Source organism: Sinocyclocheilus grahami, unplaced genomic scaffold (assembly GCF_001515645.1).
Source record: "Sinocyclocheilus grahami isolate Dianchi unplaced genomic scaffold, SAMN03320097.WGS_v1.1 scaffold1070.1, whole genome shotgun sequence".
Taxonomy (NCBI): domain Eukaryota; kingdom Metazoa; phylum Chordata; class Actinopteri; order Cypriniformes; family Cyprinidae; genus Sinocyclocheilus; species Sinocyclocheilus grahami.
The window spans coordinates 450,799-474,911 of NW_015506249.1; the positions used below are offsets into that span (position 1 = coordinate 450,799).

Below are 24,113 nucleotides of genomic sequence, written 5' to 3' on the forward strand. Positions count from 1 at the left end.
CATTGGCGCCCTTTGTTTAGTCACGAGGCGTTAAACGTCGGCGATAAATCGCGCGCGATATTCGTCCCGGTGTGAACAAGCCTTAACTCATGCACTCTCTATTCTAATTCCATTCTTTAAAAAAAATCTTGTCCCTTTTAGACTTGCATTCGATTCATTTACTAACTGCTTGTTTTCTTGAAAAAAAAAAAGAAGAACACTAGCTTCTGTAATCTTTTTGTATTTTATCTATTTGTTTTCTTTTTATTTATTATAAAATTAACAAATGCAAAAAAAAGTCTTAACACTAGCTTGCTCTATTCTTTTCCTATTCTATCTGTTTTCTTTTTATTTATTATATAATTAAAGAAAAAACTTACTATGTGTACTGCGTTACGCTAACTGAGACTTGTTATAGCACTTGCGTATCATTGCTCTTTTATTGATTTTGATTGCTTCCATTGTCCTAATTTGTAAGTCGCTTTGGATAAAAGCATCTGCTAAATGACTAAGTGTAAATGAATAATTGGTTGAAACTTTCAAAAACAACTGTGAAGTGTTTGCCAACCATCGCTGTTACTATCTCTCATATTTAGGGATTTGAACCAAGAATTAATAGAATAGTTCACCCAAAAGTGATAATTAGCTGAAAATGTCCTCACCCTCAGACTGTCCTAAATGAAGATGAGCTTGTTCCTTCATCAGATTTGGAAAAATGTAGCATTGCATCACTTTCTCACCAGTGGATGCTCTGCAGTGAATGGGTGCCATCAGAATGAGAGTCCAAACAGCTGATAGAAACATCACAATAATCCTCAAGTAATCAATTAACATCATGTGAAGGCAAAAGCTGCATGTTTGTAAGAAACAAATCCATCATCAATGCATTTTTAACTTGGATAGAGAGTCTTCTATACATGATGTTTTCTCCAGTGAAAAAGTGGTCTGGTCTGAATCGCGAGAGAAATCTGCACAGATCAAGCATCGTTTACAAGCAAAAACAGTCCAAACAGCTCTAAACAAATATGTGGATGGATTTTGATGTGAGAGACAACAGCAGATGGACTTTTCCACTGGAGGATTTATGGATTCATATGGTCTCATCTTTTGGCCAGAAGCAACCGTATAAAGTTAAAACACCTGGGTTTGTTTCTAACATGCAGTTTTTTGCTTCACAAGATGTTAACTGATGGACTGGAGTGGATTACTTGAGGATTATTGTGATGTTTCTATCAGCTGTTTGGACTCTCATTCTGACGGCACCCATTCACTGCAGAGTATATTGAGTATATTGGTGAGTATATAATTTTCATTTTTGGTTGAATTATTCCTTTAGAGCTAAGAACTTTACTTCCCTGCACTGTTTTTTGCTGCATACTTGATATATAAACTTGTGCAGCTTGCTTTAACTTCTGGTTTACTTTTGTTTGTTTTGCAAATGCAAGTATTCCATATAAATCTTGATTCAAACTTTGTTTCATTTTCAATCTAAGGAAGCCACAAGCAAGCAGTTTTTCTTTCGGTTTCTTTACTTGATTTCTTTTCCCCTCAGCTATTTGCAGGCAGTTCTGTATGTCATATCTCCATACTTTCCTCGGCTTAATGTTTCCGTATTCCGTTTTCATGCGACTGTCTCCAGACATGGAAAATCAGAGGGGAACAAACCAGCATGAGTGATTTCCTGCATGTTTCTCTGATCTGAATGGCTTTGCTCTGGGAACGTCCATTCAAACGAGAGTCAAGCTTCCTTCAGTAGTGTGACCGTTCACTCACATCCATCAGATCTGGATGTACTGGCAGGCAGATGTTTGTCTCGGCATGAAGGAGTTATAGTTTTTGCATCTGTGTGTTCTTGTGATTAGCACTGCTCTGTAAACCTCCGGATAAAGAGGTTGCAGATGTTCCTGCGCCGATGACGATGCTCCCGCCGCCGCCGCCGATCCCGCCGACCACGGCGTCTGTGGAGGAGCTGATCCAGCAGAGCCAGTGGAACCTCCAGCAGCAGGAGCAACACCTGCTCAGCCTCAGACAGGTGCATTAAAATCTTCTGCGCACAAAAGTTTTGACCCACTCAATGAAAAGTCTATGGGACTTTGCGTAGTTTTGACGGTCCATTTATCTTCTGTGCACCAGAGCTGCATTTATTTGATCAAAAAATACAGTGATATTGTGAAATACAACTCAAAAGAACTGTTTTCTGTTTAAATATATTGTTGGCTTGACTACTATTAAATCTATCTACTATTTAAACGGCTGCTTCATCTTCTGAGACTAAATTTAGTAGTAAGCTAAAACCACCAAACTGGGGTCAGACCTTCAGACTGCTGTAAAGTCAACTTTATTTATATAGCGCTTTTAAAGGGGTGGTTCACTGTTTTTTTTCTAGACTTGATTGTGATTATGGGGTGCAGTCTAACATGTTAATGCTTCGTAAAAAAAAAAAAAAAGTATTTTCACATAATTTACCTTTCTTCATTCACTGCTACGAATTGATGGCGGTCAGATAAATTTGAACCATGCTAATGCACTTGCACTAATGCCAACAGAGTTTTCTAGTCTATTCAAAAGAATGTTGTGGTCGATAGTGTCGAACGCAGTGCTAAGATCCAGTAGCACTAATAGAGAGATACAACCACGATCAGATGATAAGAGCAGGTCATTTGTAACTCTAATGAGAGCAGTCTCAGTACTATGATACGGTCTAAATTAGGCCTGTCGCAATAATCAATATATCGACTTATCGCGCAATATATGTACATGACCTCAATCATTTTTGGTGACGCAATATATCGCCCATTATATTTACCCATTATATTAAATTAATGTCACCATGTTTTGAACATTCCACTTCTGCCCGTGTCTTTTGCAGCTTCTCGTACATAACGTGGTGTAGTTGGTGCTAGTTCAAATTTTAAAGAATGCTTCTACAAAAAAGTTTCATCTGCAGATATGGTCTTTTTTTAGGGATCTGTGCCTTTGTGCATACGGACATCTGACTGTTAAGTAGTAATTGTGTTTTTCAGCAATAGTGTGCACCCTTAATTTACAGAGAAAAAGTCAGGGAAATATCTCCATACAAGTTCTTTTGTGCATTTTTATTTTTTTTACTTTGCACTTTTTGTTAGAAAATGTTTATTTACTATTTATTCAAGTTTTTTTAGGCATCTAATATTTTGATACATAATTGCCATGATCTAAATATTCTTAAAAATTAAATGTTTGTTGTCATTTGGAAGTGTGTAGACCTTCTTGCATTATTATGCTGTTTCAGTTGCATAAAATGGTCTTTAAAATTGCTTATCGCTATTATTTCTGGGGCAATATATCGCACAACAAAAAGTTATTGTGACAGGCCTAGTCTAAATCCTGACTGGAACTCCTCACAGATACCATTTTTCTCTAAGAATTGTGAGGATACTACCTGTTCTAGCATATTTGACAGAAAAGGGAGATTTGAGATTGGTCTGTAATTAACAAGATCTTTGGGGTCAAGTTGTGGTTTTTTGATGAGAGGCTTAATAACAGCCAATTTGAAGGTTTTGGGGTCATATTCTAATGACAGTGACGAATTAATAATAGTCAGAAGAGGATCTATGACTTCTGGAAGCACCTCTTTTAGGAGGAATAGGGTCTAACATACATTGTTGTTGGTTTAGATGATTTAACAAGTTTATTAAATTCTTCCTCTCCTATAGTAGAGAATGAGTGGAATTGTTTCTCAGGGGATCTACAGCGCACTATCTGATGCGATACTGTTGCTACATGGTTACAATTGTATCTAATAGTATCGAGCTTGGAATTAAAGTAGTTCATAAAGTCATTACTGCTGTGCTGTTGGTAAATGTGAACGCCTGTTGGTGCTTTATTTTTCGTTAATTTAGCTGCTGCATTGAATAAATACCTGGGGTTATGTTTGTTTTCTTCTAAAAGAGACAAAGTAATCAGATCTAGCTGTTTTAATGCTTTTCTGTAGGATAGGGTACTTTCCCGCCATGCAACATGAAATACCTCTATTTTTGTTTTCCTCCTCTCTTAGGGCGCTCGTTATACAACGGTGCAAAACTGTTTTCCTTAGTCTTCCTTAAGCGTAAAGGAGCAACCGTATCTAAAATGCTAGTAAAGAGAGAGTCCATAGTTTCTGTTACATCCTCAAGTTGTTCTGAGGTTTTGGATATGCTAAGGAATTAGAATTACAAAGCAGTCTTTTGTGGTAGAAGTGATGGTTCTACCATACTTGTAACAAGGGGTAGAATTGACAGTTTTAGCTATCTGGAGTCTACACAAGACTAGATAATGATCTGAGATGTCATCGCTTTGCTGCAGAATTTCAACATCGTTAACATCAATTCCATGTGACAGTATTAAATCTAGAGTATGATTTCGACAATGAGTAGGACCTGACACGTGTTGTCTAACCCCAGTAGAGCTCAGAATGTCTAGAAATGGTGATCCCAATGCATTTTTATCATTATCAACATGGATATTAAAATCACCAACAATTAAGACTTTATCTGCAGCCAGCACTAACTCTGATAGAAAATCATTGTTGCATCGTCAGAAAATGTTATTATTTATTTGCACATCTTTTTAAGCCATTCGGTCCTCGCGCGCTCCAGAGGCGGTGCGCAGTCACATCCAAAGTGCGCTCATGCGTATATGAGTATTGAGCTTGCTACCAAATAAACTCAGCAGAAATTAACAAGATCTTTGGGGTCAAGTTGTGGTTTTTTGATGAGAGGCTTAATAACAGCCAATTTGAAGGTTTTGGGGTCATATTCTAATGACAGTGACGAATTAATAATAGTCAGAAGAGGATCTATGACTTCTGGAAGCACCTCTTTTAGGAGGAATAGGGTCTAACATACATTGTTGTTGGTTTAGATGATTTAACAAGTTTATTAAATTCTTCCTCTCCTATAGTAGAGAATGAGTGGAATTGTTTCTCAGGGGATCTACAGCGCACTATCTGATGCGATACTGTTGCTACATGGTTACAATTGTATCTAATAGTATCGAGCTTGGAATTAAAGTAGTTCATAAAGTCATTACTGCTGTGCTGTTGGTAAATGTGAACGCCTGTTGGTGCTTTATTTTTCGTTAATTTAGCTGCTGCATTGAATAAATACCTGGGGTTATGTTTGTTTTCTTCTAAAAGAGACAAAGTAATCAGATCTAGCTGTTTTAATGCTTTTCTGTAGGATAGGGTACTTTCCCGCCATGCAACATGAAATACCTCTATTTTTGTTTTCCTCCTCTCTTAGGGCGCTCGTTATACAACGGTGCAAAACTGTTTTCCTTAGTCTTCCTTAAGCGTAAAGGAGCAACCGTATCTAAAATGCTAGTAAAGAGAGAGTCCATAGTTTCTGTTACATCCTCAAGTTGTTCTGAGGTTTTGGATATGCTAAGGAATTAGAATTACAAAGCAGTCTTTTGTGGTAGAAGTGATGGTTCTACCATACTTGTAACAAGGGGTAGAATTGACAGTTTTAGCTATCTGGAGTCTACACAAGACTAGATAATGATCTGAGATGTCATCGCTTTGCTGCAGAATTTCAACATCGTTAACATCAAATAAATGTCTTTACTGTCACTTTTGATCAATTTCATACAACCTTTAGGAATAAGAGTATTCATTTTGTACCCAAAAATAGTCCTACTGATCCCAGACATTTGCACAGTAATATATTCTGTTAAATAAATGTGTTTTTGGGTTTCAGGCGCAAGCGATGGCCGCCATCTCTCTGGCGATGGAGCAGCAGATGCAGAAACTGCTGGTGGAGACGCAGCTGGACATGAACGAGTTCGACAACCTGCTCCAGCCCATCATAGACACCTGCACCAAAGATGCCATGTTGGTACGAGCCGGAAACCTGCCTCACTCATGCCCGCTCTGTCTGATGTGTCTCAGATTAGTCATTATCTGGTTATTTCTCTTTCTCAGGCTGGAAAGAACTGGATGTTCAGTAATGCTAAGACCCCGCCGCACTGCGAGCTGATGGCGTCGCATCTCAGAAACCGCATCACTGCGGACGAGGCACATTTCGAACTCCGCCTGCATCTCATTTATCTGACTAATTGCGTCCTGCATCACTGGTGAGATGCAGAGATTTTATCTGAACTGTTTTGTCACATTATAATGCATTTTAATACTTAAATCAGCTGTTCGGGGAGTGTTATTTTAGTATCATTATTATTCTATGATAGTATTAAAAGTATATTTCTATTATTTTATATTTTGATGTGTATTTTTGTAATTTTTCTTAACTTTTTAAATATATTTACATATCTCTATATTTATAAAAGTATTTATATAATATAGAAAATATGTATTTATAATGTTATATTTTTAATGTTAAAATATACAAATTTGTAATTAAATATAGTTTTTAATTTATTTAAATTTTTGTTTTAATCATTTTAGTACTTTAACTTAAACTAAATAAAAATTTGAAATGTTGCATTGAAAACTAACTGAAATAAGATGTTTATTTTATTTAACAAATGTTTTTTTTAATTAGTTGTAATTTGAGTTAATTATTAATGGTGATTTTAATGATTTACCTCAAGAAGAACTTAATCATAAATTTAAAAAATGACACATTAAATAATGTGACGCTTTGTTTTCACTTCATTTTATTTTTGCAAGTTCTCCTATATTTTTATATTTTCTGTTTTAATTTTCACTTTAGTTTAATGCAGTTGTGTTTTGATATTATTTTAATGTCTATTCAGTTTTTATTATTCATTTAAATTTTAGTTGTAGTAAATTGACTCTTTGAACTAAATGAAAAAATATTGCTTTGGAAACTAACTGAAATTAAAAAAAAGTTTGAATAAATGGATTTATTTCAGTTGACATTAGAGCCTGACCGATATGTTTTTTTTGGGGGGGCTGATTCGATGCCGATATTGGGGAGTAAAAAAAGGTCAATATCGGTTTATCGGCCGATATTCTTTGTGTATATTATAGTACAGTACCAGTCAAAAGTTTGGACACTTTCCCGTTCGTGTGTCCAAACTTTTGACTGCTTCTATATATAGAATACAGTATATACACAAACAGAATATATATACATAAACACATTTTTTACAATGATAACTCAAATGTGGTGATCAAACACCTATAATGACGTGACAAAGATATGTAATGGAGGCAGGGCATTTAACAATAAACTTTATTATGCAAAATGAGTCTGACATCAGTGCACTGAACAGTAAAGTTGAAGTTTATTCAACTTTATTGCTTGAAGTTTTTCACTTCGGAACATTCATTCACGGATTTGCGCTACTGTCTTCACACACAGATGAAACTTACTAGAGAAGTGTGACATAATATATCTCTGTAAATAAATACTATTTAAATTCACGTATCGCGCACTTTAATGCCCTTTGAATGTAACGTGAACGTTCCCTTGGAACTGGAATCATGGCGGAATATCATGTGAAGTCCACTTCGCAGGGCACTTACGGTTGAATAAGACGACGCTTGAATGCTGCTGCCTGAAGAATAGACCTCCTTACTGAAGTGAAAGTGGTTGGCTGGTGTCACTATCTCACGAACGCGGCGGTGGATCCTCCAGCAAATTCGGGGGATCCCTTCAGCTCGAGGAGCCCTCTTGAACGGCACCCTCCACGTGTTGGTAGCCCCCTGGGATCACCAGATCGGTCGGCGCCCGACCACGAATTTAACCGCCTGTAACTCCCGGACCCCGGGGGCTATCGACGCGGGGGTGGTCTCAATCGAAAGCGGGCCTCGAGATGTACACTCGATTCTGCGTTTTAGAGGGTTCCTCGAGCAGAAGGGATCCCCCGAATTTGGTGTGGATCCGCCGCGCCGTTATGGAGATATGGCCATTCAAAATTTCAATGGTATTCCATACGCTTAAGCTTTAAAGCGTTTCTTCCAGGTCGCCAGTAGCAAACAATGGAGCGCGCTTTGCTGGACAAACTACATAATTAAACCATTTACAAGCATTTTATCTGCTGTAAAAAAATTCATATCGGCGGCATATTCGCCGATACGATATATCTGTGACAGGCTCATATCGGTCAATAAAATCAGCAAAACGATATATCGGTCGGGCTCTAGTTATCATAAAACAATGTAATAGTTTTAGTTGATGAGAGCAACAACACTGGTCGGTAATTCAATTAAAAAATTGAATTTGATGCCTAATATTCACTTATTTATTTTAATTCATTTATTTTTGATGCCTAATTTGAACATTCATTTAATTAATTTTCACTTACATTTTAAGCTCCAAACTAAAAAGATTTTTAGAAAATAGTTATTATAATCACTTCTCATATTGGGAAAGCCAATTTTATTTTTATTTTTTTCAACTGCAAGTTTGTTTTATGGCGTTTTATTGAGCAAACCTTGATTTTTCTCCACAGTCAGAGGAAAAGTCAGAGGGATCTTTTGGCGGCTCTACAGAAGGTTGTGGTTCCCATTTACTGCACCAGTTTCCTGGCTGTAGAGGAAGACAAGCAGCAGAAAATCACCCGCGTAAGATCATCCATCCCCATTTCTTCCTATTTGAAGCTTCACCATGGTGTCAATTTGACTTGTAGCAGGATAAACGAGTCGTTGCTCTTCATGTTTTCAGCTACTGCTGCTCTGGGAGAAGAACAGCTACTTTGACGAAGTCACCATTCAGCAGCTTCAGAGTCCGGCTCTGGGCCTCGGACAGTATCAGGTGCAGCTCGTGCTGTCAGTGTTTGTTTTCTGGTCAAATCTGGAGGATGTGTTTCTCATCCTGTCTCTGTTGTGTCTGGTCCAGGCGTTGCTCATCACGGAGTACGCGCCGGTGGTGCAGCCCGTCCAGATGGCCTTCCAGCAGCAGATCCAGGTGCTGAAGACGCAGCACGAGGAGTTTGTGAACAATCTGAAGCAGCAGCAGACGGTGGCAGTGACCTCTCTGCCTGGTAAAAAATACATTAAATAATGTATATTTTTTTTAAATAATATGATTTATAATATGTTTTAATAAGCCATTTAATTTTTTTATTATATATATATTTTATGTATTATAATGTCAGTTTTTAAATACATTTTTTTCTTCGTTTTTAATAATCTGAAGTAAGTGTTAGGTCAGCGTGGTAAAAACATTTGACGTGTTTGGGGTCAGAATTGTAATGCTTTTATTCAGCGAGGATGCATTAAATTGATTGAAAGTGACTGTAAAAGCCATTTATAATGTAACAAAAGATTTCTATTTCAATTAAATGTTGTTCTTTCCAACTTCCTATTCATCTGTGAATCCTGAAAAATAAAATGTATCACGGTTTCCACAAAAATATGAGCAGGGCAACTGTTTTCAACATTGATAATAATCAGAAATGTTTTTTGAGCAGCAAATCAGCGTATTAGAATGATTTCTGAAGGATCATGTGACACTGAAGACTGGAGTAATGTTGCTGAAAATTCGGCTTTGATCACAGAAATAAATAACATTTTAACATAGTCACATAAAAAAATGGTACTTTTAAATTGTAATAATATTTTGCAATTTTACTCTTTTGACTGTAATTTTGGTCAAATAAGTGTAGCTTGATGAGCAGAAAATACTTATTTTAAAAAGAAAATCTAAAAGCTTTCCAACACCAGTTTGCATATGTCAGTTTTTACATAATGTGTTTTTATTCTCCAGTTTGCTGTGATGATTATTTTATGGGTGGTCATGTGACATCATTTCCGAACATCTTTCTTTTTGATCATTTTCTGCCCTTTTTTTTTTTTTTAGTTTATTAGTCTTTATTAGTCTTTATGAGGTGATTTGTTATGACTACAGGGGTAGCGTCACATAACTAGACCAAACACTTAAACACAATATGTGCATTTCCATTACAGATTTGCCCAAAATTTTGCAATATTTTACAAATGTCGATAAAAAGAGTATTGCGAAATGACAGCGTTTCCATTAACCATTAAGTCATGGTGACTGATGTTGCTAGGTTTATGTATATCGCAGCCACCACACTAGCCATTATCTTTAATCGAAGGAGATGTATGCATGTATCTTTAGCAAAGCAGCAATTTTGTATTTTTTGTTTTTTTCAGGAGATCTGATGCCTCCATTGGCCGGATGGTTTGCTCCACAGCAGAGCATGCCGGTGTGGAACCCGCAACAACCTGTGAGTGAAAAAACACTTCAATACCTTACAGTTCTTATACTGTGTGCAGCTGTGTATTAATACTAACTCAGTAACTGATACTGATTACATACTCTGATTCCAAATATAAGGTATTTGTAATTAGAATATACTATGTTTTAAAATGTTCATAATCCGATTACTGTTACTATGTTATTGCTTACATTTTACTTGTGCAATGTCAGTAAATTGTTCGTCTTTTAAATTTTTCATTCTAAAAGATTATCCACTTTTATTTATTTTAGAAATATTTGTACCATTTATAAATGGTTATATTACATTTTTACAATTTAATTAAGTTAAACAGCTTTTAAACCCTATGTTATTTCCTCTGAAAATGTTTATTACACATTATGTTGTTGATAACAAATGTGTTCTTTCTCTTGGTATTTTTATATCAATATAGAACGAGTTTATCTCATTCAAATCAATTTGATGAACGAATTAGGTCAGAAGTAAAAATAATCTAAAAGTAGGGCTGGGCTATTATCGATGATCACGATAATAATTTTTTCGTATCAGTCGATATCGATAATTATCACGATAAATGTCAATTTTTTTATTTCTTTCAAGTTTAAAGGCAGATTTTTTGCTCTAATGTGGAAGTTGTAAAAACCAGACGGTTAATTGTGGTTTTAAACTATTCTTTATGATCAGAAAACGACAAACTTCATAATTCTTTACACTTTTCCAGTCATTTTTCCTTAACAAAATAAATATCTTAATAGAAAAAATTATTTCTTAGTTCTGCGTGTTCTAGTGAGTGATATTGTTTCAAATCAAGAAACAGGTTTGTGTTGCCTGATAATAATATAAAACATTTTTGTCTCTCAGAAACACTGTAGATTTATGTTCATTATCAAAATCAGTAATATCTGTAAAAATGGTAGCAATCTCATTTTTATATGGTGAAATTTCATTATTCTGACTGTTTGAGGAGCAATTTTTATTTTATTTATTTATTTTTTTTAAAACCATTGGTCTTCCTTAGTAGCATATATTTAGATCATGATAATCAGTTAAAACCACAAATATAGCACCTTAATACCATGGTAAAAATGTAATATGGGTTCTATGTATTTGTATGAAAAACAGTAGACTAAATACATTTAGTATAAACGCATAAACGCTATAGCTTAGCTTAATCACAAAATATGATATGATCAGAACACGACAAACTTCATAATTCTTTACACTTTTCCAGTCATTTTTCCTTAACAAAATAAATATCTTAATAGAAAAAATTATTTCTTAGTTCTGCGTGTTCTAGTGAGTGATATTGTTTCAAATCAAGAAACAGGTTTGTGTTGCCTGATAATAATATAAAACATTTTTGTCTCTCAGAAACACTGTAGATTTATGTTCATTATCAAAATCAGTAATATCTGTAAAAATGGTAGCAATCTCATTTTTATATGGTGAAATTTCATTATTCTGACTGTTTGAGGAGCAATTTTTATTTTATTTATTTATTTTTTTTAAAACCATTGGTCTTCCTTAGTAGCATATATTTAGATCATGATAATCAGTTAAAACCACAAATATAGCACCTTAATACCATGGTAAAAATGTAATATGGGTTCTATGTATTTGTATGAAAAACAGTAGACTAAATACATTTAGTATAAACGCATAAACGCTATAGCTTAGCTTAATCACAAAATATGACTTAATCACAAAAATTACTCCTCCTTCAATGTATTTAATACATGTCTACATTAGTAATATAATCAAATTCGACATGAATACCCACATTTCTGACACAATACCATGGTGCAGTTAGTGTTACTACAGTAAATCCGTGGTAAATGATGGTGATTTGTAGATTAAAGTCTTCTGACTGTATCGTTGCGCACAGTGTTTGTGCTGTTTGTCAGCGCTGTTTCATCTGGATGTAAACCAAGCGTCAACCTCCCGGTCTCTCGCTTGAAACCAATACGGAAGTGACTAAAACTGCAATTCATCGACTGGCTGCTAGAGGCTGGCTCCAAAAGGGAGTCAGTCCCATAGACCTGCCATGTTGAAATGCCCAACTTTACAGCAGAAAAAAAACATGTTTACAGCCTGGTACAAAAAGTGGTTTCGTTCTATATAGGTAATTATGACCTTCATGACAAATGTGAGGGGGGTGAATTTTTTAATATATGAATTTTTTTAAAACTCATACGTTTAAATTATATTAAGCCTTAAAGTTCTGCATAATTAAGGTCGTGGCCACTTAAGTGACAGGTGGACTGCCGCTCTGCTCCAGAGTGTGAAACTTAGAAAAATGGCTTTAAAGATTTTTATTTATCAGAAAAATTAATTATGGGTAGGACACTGGAAACCTGGCAATTAGATGTTTTAATGAAAATGATCTCAAACTTGATTTTTACCGCTATTTTGAAGTTATTGTAGGTACTCTGCCTTTGCACTGTCTGCAAAAAGTGAGATGTCACGCCAAGGCAAAAGGCAGTAGCTTCCACATTATATACAATATTTGGGTGCTGATCACCATTTACAGAATCATTATAGTAACATCTGTATAAAATCTAATGATCATTGGCTAGGCTATAACATATAGTAATGTGATTACATTTTTATATAATTTCTCTGAACGTAACAACCAAACAAAAAGTTAAACTTGAGTGGATGCCGTTTTGCAACCAATTTATTTGCAATGTTCGCTAACATTAATGGATGCAAGACATACTTAGCCTATTGTTTTTACATCGAACTAAATGAAAATTATTTAACCTATAAGAACGACTTGTGGATTAATGTGAACGCCAGCAGGAATAATGCTTAGAATGATTGTGAATTAAACATCTCCGATGACGTTCATTGCAATGTTTTTTATCGAGTTACAAGAAAAGGTAGGAAATGGATTTGATTGTGAACAGTTACTGATTTTATGTGATGCGCTGTCATGGCATTTGACTCCTCACACGTGCAGACTTTAATGGACAGTAAAACAAAGGCAGGAGAATACCATATAACTCCAGGCCGGCACAGTAATATTGACAAACGGCTAAACAAATGCAGAGCACCGTAACTTAATTTGAGCGATCTAAAACAAAATCAAAGAGCGGTAACTGATGTTACTGTGTTCGGCCTTGGTTTCTCCGGGGCTTTTCTCCAAGATACTTATACACATGATAAAGGAGGTCATATATGTCCCAAAATTATCAATAACTCATTTTCGACCAAAAACGAAGTTATGGTGTTTTGTCTTAGCACGGCAGCACTTATGTCACTATAGACAGGCATGGTTTCAGCAACCAGGCACCTCAGCTTCACCCATGTCCCGCCTTTTTGCCCATTTTCGATTATCCGGGAGTGATGCGCGGTGATGCTTTGCCAAGATGGTGGCGGTCGGCTCCGCCCACTTTAGGCTTCTAAAATGCTCTTCAAAAAACTATGAGTGACGTCACGGACACTACGTCCATGTTTTTTTTTTTTACAGTCTATGCTGTAAACTGAGTTATTTGTGTTCCTCGCTGAATTCAAGCACTTCACACTGGATCTCATAGCACTGTTCAGTGTTGTTTGAGCGAGATTCATCAGCGAGTGAACGCATCTGCTCTAGTGAAGCTTGCGCCGCTGTATGAACTTTGATCCGAGCGCATAAACGGTCCGAGTGGCGCGCTTAAAATGACTAGCGCTCTTTTTTTCCCTCCTTTTCCTCATAAGCATTATATCGAATGCTTGTTATTGTTTATCGAGGAAATTTGTCACACGATAATTATCGTTATCAATTTATCACCCAGCCCTATCTAAAAGTAATCAAAAAAGTAGTGCAATAGATTGTTACTAATTACAATTTTCATAACGTAATTTGAAATCGGTAATGGATTACAATTTAATTTCCAAATAAAAATCAAGTAGACACCTATTGCCGTGTCATTTTTTTTGCATTGTTTTCAGATTAAAAATGTCTTTGACCATCTTAAAATTTTGTATTTTACTTATTTAAATATTCAATCCAGCACTATATACAGTGGGGCAAAAAAGTATTTAGTCAGCCACCAATTGTGCAAGTTCTCCCACTTAAAAAGATGAGAGAGGCCTGTAATTTTCATCTACTAATATATGTTTCCGCCTCCAGCCACCATTCGACCCGTCTCAAGCCCTGCCCCCCTGGCCGCCCTGGCCGCCCTGGAGCAGCTACAAGGGCATGTGGAATGAGCAGCGGTACCCCAACTGGAGTGGCCCTTGGGATGGGGGCCCCGCAAGCCCCTGGAGTGGTCAGTTTGACCAGCCGCCGTGGAGCAGCCAGCCGGATCAACCGCCGCCATGGGGCCAGAGGGAGCCTCCCTTCCGCATGCAGGATCTGCCGTTCAACCAGCCGCCGCCACCACACAACTTCGGACACTTTCCGCCGTGCTTCATGCAGCACGAGTTTCCTCCGCGGCATCATTTAGAACGGCTGCCATATCCACCGCACCGATTCGACTACCCACAGGGAGACTTCCCAGGAGGTGAGACCTCAGCTTTTCTGTTCGGAATACTACTAGAGTTAAAAATGACTCTGATTTCATGAAAAATGTACACAAGTCTTTGTTTGATATTAAATAGTTTTTTTTCTATATTTCTACAAATTTCCATTTTTCCATCCTGAATTGCGTAAATACAAGGGTTTATGTTTGAAAGAAATTAAGATGGCAATAAATATTAATGTTAGTGTATTTTATTAGTGTAATTTTGCTGTTCTGAAAAATTAGATTTATACATTTGTTTTAGTTATTGTAATAGTAATATATAAAAACTGAAAATCTAAAAATTAAAACCTGATTCAAAATATTAATAAATACTATAATACTATACTAAATCTAAAATAAAATGCATAAAAACGAAATAATACAAAAACAACAAAATTAGTAAGACCTAAACTAAAATTTCAATAAAAAATATATAAAACATAAATATTACTATAAATAATATAAATGTTTTAAAATAATATAAAGTAGTAATATTAATTCTAAATAATATTATAGTATACTATTAATATTTAGGGGTGTCCCTGACTAAGGATTTTCATAGTCGAATCGGAATTTTTGAATCTTGCCAATAGTCGAATCATATGTTTGGGGGTGGGGGGGCAAAATACATTACCAAAAGCCAAATCAGACACTGGACAGTCATAATTACTGACGCACAGGGAAAATGTGTAACGAACGCCTCGCAGATGCAAAAATAATGTTTTGATTAAAAGGTAGTTCCCTATCGATACCTCACTCGTACTGCGTCTGCTAAAACGCTATGGGAAAACTCCTTTTTCTCCAAATACTGAAGCCTTTCAATAACGCAGTGTAACTGCATGGCCATTGGTTCGTGCAGTAAATAAAAAAAACGAACCAATGGTGATGAAGCCCACCAGAGCCTGCCAGAATGGGCCGGGCATCTGGCTGTATAAGCGGCACTTCGCCATAGGATCCTCAGATTTCTTCTCCTTCAGCAACGACGTCGTTCTAAGCTGATTTATGAGACTCGAAGCCTCTCGGCATAGAATCGCCTTCGCAGTGGATCAAGCTGAACCAGCGACCCTCTGCTTGGCTGATTCGCCGCTTCAACACCACCTTCAGCGATGCAGCAGCAGCGGTCCCAGCTGATCCCCTTCCGCCATCCGGCGAGCCTAAAAGAGCTTATTTTTAAGAGGCAAGTTCTAAAAGAGCTAAATTTCTAGTGACGTTGTTGCAAATGTCGCGCTACGAGTGTGGCTCGTGCAGGGAATCTTGCACGATGCAGAATGGCAGTGAGGGCGTCAACTGTCTGGGCAGCCCCCATGCAGAGACTGCATGCTCACTGAGATGGAATGTTCTCGCTGAGAGCATGAGTCTCGCTCTTCTCCACTTGCGGACCGCCTTCATTGAAGGCAGCCACGCGCTCACGTTTCTCCTCTCTCAGGAGAGTGAAACAGCAGAGTCAGGGAGCTAAGCAAACTGGGTCTGAGCGATCTCACACCGACACAGAGCCTGCGTGGTCGCTCTCCCCGCTGTGCTTCAATCCGCACCCCTCGTTACATAGAGTGGCTCTATCCTCCTAAGTGGATCTGAGCAGAACGCTGTCACTGGCAGCTTCTAATTTGTGTGTGTGTCGCTATTGCTGCGCTCACAAAGACGGGCTGCTTTTACCATGAAAGCAGTCTGCCCCTGTTCATTCGTGGAAGAATGCGCTCTCATGTTTCTCTCTTCCCAGTTACCTCGGAGGAAGCAACGGCGAGCTCGCGGGTTGAGCGATCAGGCTTGAGCAATTTCATGCCGGCACACATAATGCGTGCTTGATCCGCCAGTGTGTTACAAGTGAGGATCAGCGCCCCTTGTTACATCAAGCAGCTTAATCCTCCTAAGCAGATCGAAGCAGGACGCGGACAGCTTCACATTTGTGTATGCGTCGCTGAGCCCCGCCTCCCCCGCTCTTGTGTTTCTCTCCTCCCTGTTACTCGGAGGAAGAAATGGCGAACTCGCGGGGTTGAACGATCAGGCTTGAGTGATTTAATGCCGGTAAAGCCCCTGCGTGCATTACTCTCCACGTGAGGATCATGCAGAATGCTGTCACCAATGATTCAATATCGCTGACAGGTTCGTATTTGAATGCGCCTCTCGCCTAGGCCATGCCTACGCTGAGACTGCGCTCGCTGACAGACCGCTCTCACTATGAGAGTTCATCTCTCGCTCTGCTTTGCTCGCGGCTCGCCCTCTTCAATGACGGCGGCCCTGCCCCTCGTCCGCTACGAGAGGATCTGAGAGAATGCGCGCAGCACTTTTGATCTGCCTGAGTGTTTACACAAAGATCATCAGTACTCTTCTAATGAGCGGTTAGATTTTTTTTAGGCAGATTAAAAGAGAATGCTGTCACTAATGATTATCACTGACAGCTTCAAATTGGATGCGTCTGGTCCACACCCACGCTGAGGCAGCATGCTCAAGGGCTGACTGCTCTCGCTACGAGAGCATTAAGTCTAGAGAAATTTTTTTTTGAAAGCATTTTCAAAAGAGAGCAAATTTCCTCTTCTGAGTGTGAGGTCCCCATACAGCAACTAGCCACTCAAATAAATCCAACCCCTTGTCACGGGGGCTGAGGCCTGGCATTCGCTAAGGGCAGCGCATGTGCCGGGCATGTTGAACCAAGGAGCAGACATGCTATCTCGGAGCAACGTCCCCTCAGAAGAGTGGATGCTCCACCAACGTATGGTTCAAAGAGTCTGGGAGATTTTCTGCTTAAACTGACTTACTCTAGCCATATGGCAAAACCAGTGCTTCAGGCGTTTGCCGCCTTCACTGTACGCTCTTGGCCCCCACTGGGTTCCGAGGCTGTACAGTTTATCTTGGAACAATTACTCGGCACCAGGCCGACCTCTGTGAGTTTTGGCCCTATCGCCTCTTGGGGGGCTTCCCTGAAAAATACTTGGTCGTTCTGGGCCACAATGGTGCTCAAGGCAAGTTCAAGTATTAGTCGTTCCTCTAGCATAGCACAGCAGGATTGTACTGGTTCCACTTTGTGTCTTAGCAGACGCAGTCCGAGTGAGGTATCGATAGGGAACGTACTCGGTTACTAACATAACCTCGGTTCCCTGAGATACAGGAACGAGTACTGCGTTGCTGGTTGTGCTATGTAGCTGCATGATTCAGTCATGCTTCAGTCTAAGTAACCTGAGGATCCTATGACAAAATGCCACTTATATAGCCAGATGCCCCGCCCATTCTGGCAGGCTCTGGCGGGCTTCGTCGCCAATGGCCGTGCAGTTACACTGCGTTATTGAAAGGCTTCAGTATTCGGAGAAAATGAGTTTTCCCATAGCGTCTTAGCAGACGCAGTAATCGTTCCCATATCTCACATTAAACATCAGCGAAACCCTAAGAATTCACAAAATTGTTTATAATAGTGCTCTCATTATAACGTTATGTACATGACAGTAGTTATTAATGTTCTGCATTTCTGTTTTGAGCTGCGCGTGCTGAAGATCACCAGTAGAATGAAGTATTTGATAAATCAATGAGATTTATCTCATATAGAATACGCTTCGTTATTTATATAACATAACGTTAATATTACGACGTATAGGCTATCTGCACAAAATGCCCCGAATGCACATGAACTCCTTTTGTGGACGCATTTTTCACGCAACAACATGCAGAAACATGGCAACTAAACTCTAAAAATTCACAGCATTTTATTATAATAGTGTTCTCATTATAATGTTATGTATATGACAGTCCCAGTCATTTAGCAGAAATCACCTGTACCCTACCTGATCGAAAAAATCCAGTCTTTCACTCGTCTGTCAGTTTGAGTCTTGTTAAAGATTTAAATCCCTGCTGCCAAGATGCTCCTCTGTCGGTCACGGGTTATGGAAAGTGAAACTTAAATCTATAGGGGTGGTTGGATTTAGTCACGCACATTAAAATATTTATTTAAAGCTTCTTTCTTTTCAGATTCTTATTTACAGCATCTTAATAGGCTGTATATTAACTTATTGAGAGAAAATCAGTAGTTCTATGTGAAATCATACAATTGAGCACCCCCATATAGGCAAAATGGCATGATCATAACACCCGCGAATATTCGACTGTGAGATTGGTAGTCGAATCAGGGTCCTCCTTTTGAAGCATCGAATCTTTGACCATTAGTCACTAATATTTAAATAAAACTTTAATTCAGATGTGACCAATGTAGGGTTTTTCAGCCCTAAAAGGGAAATATTTATGACTAATTATAACTGGTTGTGTTTAATAATAAATATTTAGATTATATCTTCGAATTAACGGTAGCAGAATCAATATTACAATTATTTGATCTGTCCATCCACCGAGCAGACAATATAATCATTTATCAATTCAAGAAACGATTATTTTCCTGGCCAAGGAAGAATAAACAGTCCTTCTTTGTGCAGTGCTAGCAGTAATTTAGCAAATGTAGCAAGGGTTCACACATTCATTGACTTCGAATTGTGAGCAGCAAACAGAGACAATCAGTGGTGAATATAAGGGATTTAATAAATGAAATTATATCTAACATATAACTAAGCAAAACACACACATTTATATATATATATATATATATATAATGTAACAAACTAAGGAAAAGAGAGAGGATAGAAAAAGAATGGCAGTATTTCACATCACTTAACCACAACCTTTGAAAATCATCAAAGAATCCAAAAATCACCTTAAAAAGGGGCTGAAACTTAAACACGCATCTAAGAATATATTTCTTAATATATTTAAATACTATAATGGTATGTTAAAATTACTAAAACTGAAGTATAAACAAACTGACTAACAAAAAAGCTTAATAAAATGACAAAACGCAACTAAAATTAAAAGGAAAACTGAAAATATAAAACTAAAAGCTAATAAAAAATATTAATAAACTGTATTATAGTGTTCTACTAATACTAAAATAACACTTGAATTCAGATGTGACCAAACAAAACTCGTTCCCATTGTTTCCTCAGTAACATTTCACGTGATGATTTTTTTGGCAGCACCCAAGGGAGTCCTTCGCGCAGTCGGACGTGCAGCCGGGAACGATCCACGTCACGCTCCAGCTCCAGGTCTTCCAAATCCTCTCGCTCCAGATCCCGATCTCGCTCCTACTCCAGATCTCGCTCTCGTTCTCGCTCCTACTCCAGATCCCGCTCTCGTTCTCGCTCCTACTCCAGATCTCGCTCTCGGTATCCCAAAAAAATATCTGCTTTGACATTGTTGTTGAACACATTTTTGACACTCTCCCGGAGGAGCAGGAGTCACTCCAGATCCAGGTCCCGAAGTCGCTCCCGCTCCAGATCTCGCTCCAGATCACGATCTCCAGACAAGCGTCGTGACGCTGCAAATTCACGCGAACCGACACCAGCGTAAGTCGAGCTACCTTGTTACCCAAATCCAGTTCGCATTTGAAAAGCACTTTTTTTTTTTTGTGATCCTGTCTGCATCAAATTGTTTTTTTAACGTTTATTTGATATTTTATTATTTGATAGTTTATTTTATTTGTTTTATTGTGTTTTTAGAATTTTTTTTACACATTTTTGACTTTCTCCCGTAGGAGCAGGAGTCACTCCAGATCCAGGTCCCGAAGTCGCTCCCGCTCCAGATCTCGCTCCAGATCACGATCTCCAGACAAGCGTTGTGACGCTGCAAAATCACGCAGTCCGACACCAGCGTAAGTCGAGCTACCTTGTTACCCAAATCCAGTTCGCATTTGATAAGGAATTTTTTTTTGTTTTGTGATCCTGTCTGCATCAGTTTTTTTTTACGTTTATTTGATATTTATATTATTTGATAGTTTATTTTATTTGTTTTATTGTTTTTATTATTTTATTAAATTTTTTACACATTTTTGACTTTCTCCCGAAGTCACTCTCACTCCAGATCTCGATCTCCAGACAAGCGTTGTGACGCTGCAAAATCACGCAGTCCGACACCTTTCGCACCGCTTTAGTTCCAGAACTAAATGTACAGTACTAAAGTACTGGGACGATTTTGCGCGAACTATTTCCCAGTACTATTTAAAGGGTTGCATTCGCACCGAGAGTGTGTACTAAGAAGGGACGTAAGCTGGACGACAGCATCGTCATTTGTGCGCGGCGTTCAACAACAGAAACAAAGAACAACATTAACAACAGGAGGATGGAGGACGCTGTGATCGCAGCTGTGTGTTTGTTGTGTCTCACACAATAATGGACATGGAAAGTCGACGTATACGTAAAGCGATTGAAAGAACGGAAAGGAGGACTAAGAATCTCTGCTACATTTGCTACAAGTGCCTGCACTTCAGCGTCCGTCCATCTATCGCTGTTCTCCATACTTGCAAAATAAGTTGACACAATGTTTACAGTATGTTTACACAGCGTTTTAAATCATGGCGGGTGAGGGCGTTTTCATACGTGTTTGGCCAATCAATGTCTACTTACGTCACGATTAGTACCAGTTGTGCCGGTTAGACCCTGCTCCGGAGTAGGAGCTAATTTGGTTCTCGAAAAAGGCAGTCCGGTACTAAAATGGCACCCAGTTCTGGCGGTGCGAAAACGCTAAAAAGTGGGTAGTTCCACAATTAGTTCTGGTACTATGAAAAGGTTCCTGTGGTGCGAAAGGCCCTCTTGTTACCCAAATCCAGTTTCGCACTTTTTGTTTTGTGATCCTGTCTGCATCCGTTTTTTTTATTTTATTTTTTTACGTTTATTTGATATTTGTATTATTTAATGGTTTATTTTATTTGTTTTATTGTGTTTTTAGAATTGTTTTTACACATTTTTGACTCTCTCCCGTAGGAGCAGAAGTCACTCCAGATCCAGGTCCCAAAGTCGCTCTCGCTCCAGATCACGATCTCCAGACAAGCGTTGTGATGCTGCAAAATCACGCAGTCCGACACCAGCGTAAGTCGAGCTACCTTAGGGCCTTTCGCACCGCTTTAGTTCCAGCACTAAATGTACAGTACTAAAGTACTGGGACGATTTTGCGCAAAACTATTTCCCAGTACTATTTAAAGGGTTGCATTTGCACCGAGAGTGTGTACTAAGTCGACACAATGTTTACAGTATGTTTACACGGCGTTTTAAATCATGGCGGGTGAGGGCGTTTTCATATGCGTTTGGCCAATCAATGTCTACTTACGTCACGATTAGTACCAGTTTTGCTGGTTAGACCCTGCTCCGGAGTAGGAGCTAATTTGGTTCTCGAAAAAGGCAGTCCGGTACTAAAATCGCACCCAGTTCCGGCGGTGCGAAAACGCCAAAAAGTGCGTAGTTCCACAATTAGTTCTGGTACTATGAAAAGGTTCCTGTGGTGCGAAAGGCCCTCTTGTTACCCAAATCCATTTTTTTACGTTTATTTGATATTTGTATTATTTAATGGTTTATTTTATTTGTTTTATTGTGTTTTTATTATTATAAATTTTTTTTTTTTTACACATTTTTGACTTTCTCCCGTAGGAGCAGGAGTCACTCCAGATCCAGGTCCCGAAGTCTCTCCCGCTCCAGATCTCGCTCCAGATCACGATCTCCAGACAAGCGTCGTGACGCTGCAAAATCACGCAGTCCAACACCAGCGTAAGTCGATCTGCCTTTGTTACCCCAAATCAAGTTCGCATTTGAAAAGCACTTTTTTTTTTTTTTTCTTTTGTGATCCTGTCTGCATCAGTTTTATTTTTTTTACGTTTATTTGATATTTTTATTTTATTTGTTTTTATAATTTTTTTGATTAATCATAAAGTAATTCAAAAAGAGTAACTGACATTTTTATTTTGTAAAATTTTGTTAAAAAAAATATCAGTAAAAATTACGGAGCAAATGACCTATTTTTTTCCACTCATTAGGGGCAAGGTTATTTTCGTAAACGAAAACTAAAACTAAGACGAAAACGCTTAATGAAAAAACTATTTCGTAAACTGAAATAATATAAAAATGACAAAATAATTGGAAAACTAAAATGAAACGAAACAACAGTTATTGAAAAACGAACTGAAATAAAATAATTATCAAAAATAAATAATCTTTTTCGTAATCATTACGTTCTCACCCCTTGGCGGAAAAATATATGAGCTGTGAATGGCGCATCGTACACGTGAGGTTATCTGACAGAGAGAACAGTCCTGCACGGGTCCTGTTTGGTAAACGTGCACCAGCAGTACTTAACAGAACACTCGACCCGTTATCCAACAGCAGCACTAATTTAATTAATGAATTAATTAATTCTGTACCAAACCAGAACCGTTTGACATTAAGACTGCGAGTCACGACCCGAACCACACCAGCATTAAATCCATTACATCAGGTTAGGCATGGGCCGATTACCGGTTTCAAGGTATACCGCGATTTGAAAATGTCACGGTTTCAAAACTGTTGGTGCGAGCGAGCGGTCAGTCACGGGTGTGTGTGTGTGTGTGTGTGTATGACGGCCGAAGGAGCTTCCTCTGGAACTTACACGATCGGCAACCGGCCGTTTATTGTTTTATTGCAGCCGATCTCTGTTGCACAAACTGCGTTGCAATGCATACCATTTTCCAAATGTCATTTACGTGAAAATATGAAGTCTGTAAACGCCCGTTAACACAGGCCAGAGATGCTGAAGACGGACACAGAGAAAAATACTGTAGCAGGCAGATCACTCACTGTTCATGATGCACAAACTATTGGAAGAAAATCCTCAATATTGATTTGGGGGTTTATATGAATGTGTTTCTGAGGGGAACTGAGAAGTCTTCAGAGAAGTTTAGAATTTATTTATTAGCCTAAAATTCAAAACTATAATAACCTTGATTAGGGGTTCCGAAATTTTTATCTAATCCCATCCTACAAAATCCCATTACAAAGTCTATTATTGTATTTTTGGTCACAAATCTTCTCCCCATTTATTTTGACCTTTATAAGTTAAATATTGTTACTAAAACAAAATTTGAAAATAATTGCAAAAAAAATTTTGCCCATCCAGATTGCAATGTTTATGATTGAATTTATTTATGTATTATTATTATTTGGTCAGTTTTGACCTTCATAAGTCAAATTTTGGGACTAAAGCTAAATTTGTTGTTGTGCTGCAGGATTGAAAATTTAAAAAAAATTATGATTATTGGTTTAATTATTGCAGTCATGCCATCTGACATAAATTTTTTTTTATTTATTTAAATTAAAATAAATGCATAAAAATGAATGCAGATTTTGGCTGATAATGATCATTTCACCTAATAAATGTAAGTAAATGAAATATGGTCTCTCCGCAGCTCCACATCTGGTTTGGGTTCAGGCCCTGCTGGGTCTGACCCACAGGATCCCTCCAGCACAGAGTGATCACCCATTACACATGGTCTGTATTTTTACTGTAGATGTCATAAAGCAGTTTTTCACATTTGTTTGGACGTTTTATCTTGCCCTTGGTTCCTTTTTGTAGTAAAATGTATCCAAGCATCATACTGTAACGCAGTGGTGTCAGTGTCATTGCAAGCGTTTCCTTTGATTAATCTGAGACTCTGTTCAAGCAAAATAGACACTTTAAAAAGGGCAGTGT

At 38.0% G+C, this 24,113-nt stretch overlaps 2 protein-coding genes across 2 annotated transcripts in view; both read left to right on the top strand.

Annotated features, from left to right (window-relative positions):
- LOC107566338 (calcium homeostasis endoplasmic reticulum protein-like) overlaps positions 1-14,656 on the top strand; it is a 19,974-nt gene extending 5,318 nt beyond the window's left edge. The window contains exons 2-9 of the mRNA XM_016251758.1: positions 1,842-2,011; positions 5,697-5,834; positions 5,921-6,072; positions 8,377-8,488; positions 8,589-8,678; positions 8,763-8,907; positions 10,043-10,116; positions 14,222-14,656. Of these exons, the coding sequence (XP_016107244.1) occupies positions 1,842-2,011; positions 5,697-5,834; positions 5,921-6,072; positions 8,377-8,488; positions 8,589-8,678; positions 8,763-8,907; positions 10,043-10,116; positions 14,222-14,656 (1,316 nt within the window). The remainder of the gene's footprint in view (positions 1-1,841; positions 2,012-5,696; positions 5,835-5,920; positions 6,073-8,376; positions 8,489-8,588; positions 8,679-8,762; positions 8,908-10,042; positions 10,117-14,221) is intronic.
- Positions 14,657-15,855: 1,199 nt separating this feature from the next.
- LOC107566339 (serine/arginine repetitive matrix protein 5-like) lies at positions 15,856-24,108 on the top strand. Its single transcript, XM_016251759.1, has 6 exons — positions 15,856-16,037; positions 19,571-19,969; positions 20,158-20,274; positions 21,383-21,487; positions 22,043-22,159; positions 23,830-24,108. Exons 1-6 carry the CDS (start codon positions 15,856-15,858, stop codon positions 23,894-23,896), a joined length of 987 nt encoding a protein of 328 aa, XP_016107245.1. The 3' UTR covers positions 23,897-24,108.
- Positions 24,109-24,113: the final 5 nt, after the last annotated feature.

Coding starts and splice junctions, on each gene's coding strand:
- LOC107566339 (XM_016251759.1), top strand. CDS start 15,856: ATGCAGAATGGCAGTGAGGGCGTCAACTGTCTGGGCAGCCCCCATGCA. Junction 19,970..20,157: donor TCACGCGAACCGACACCAGC/GTAAGTCGAGCT, acceptor TTTCTCCCGTAG/GAGCAGGAGTCACTCCAGAT. Junction 22,160..23,829: donor TCACGCAGTCCAACACCAGC/GTAAGTCGATCT, acceptor GTCTCTCCGCAG/CTCCACATCTGGTTTGGGTT.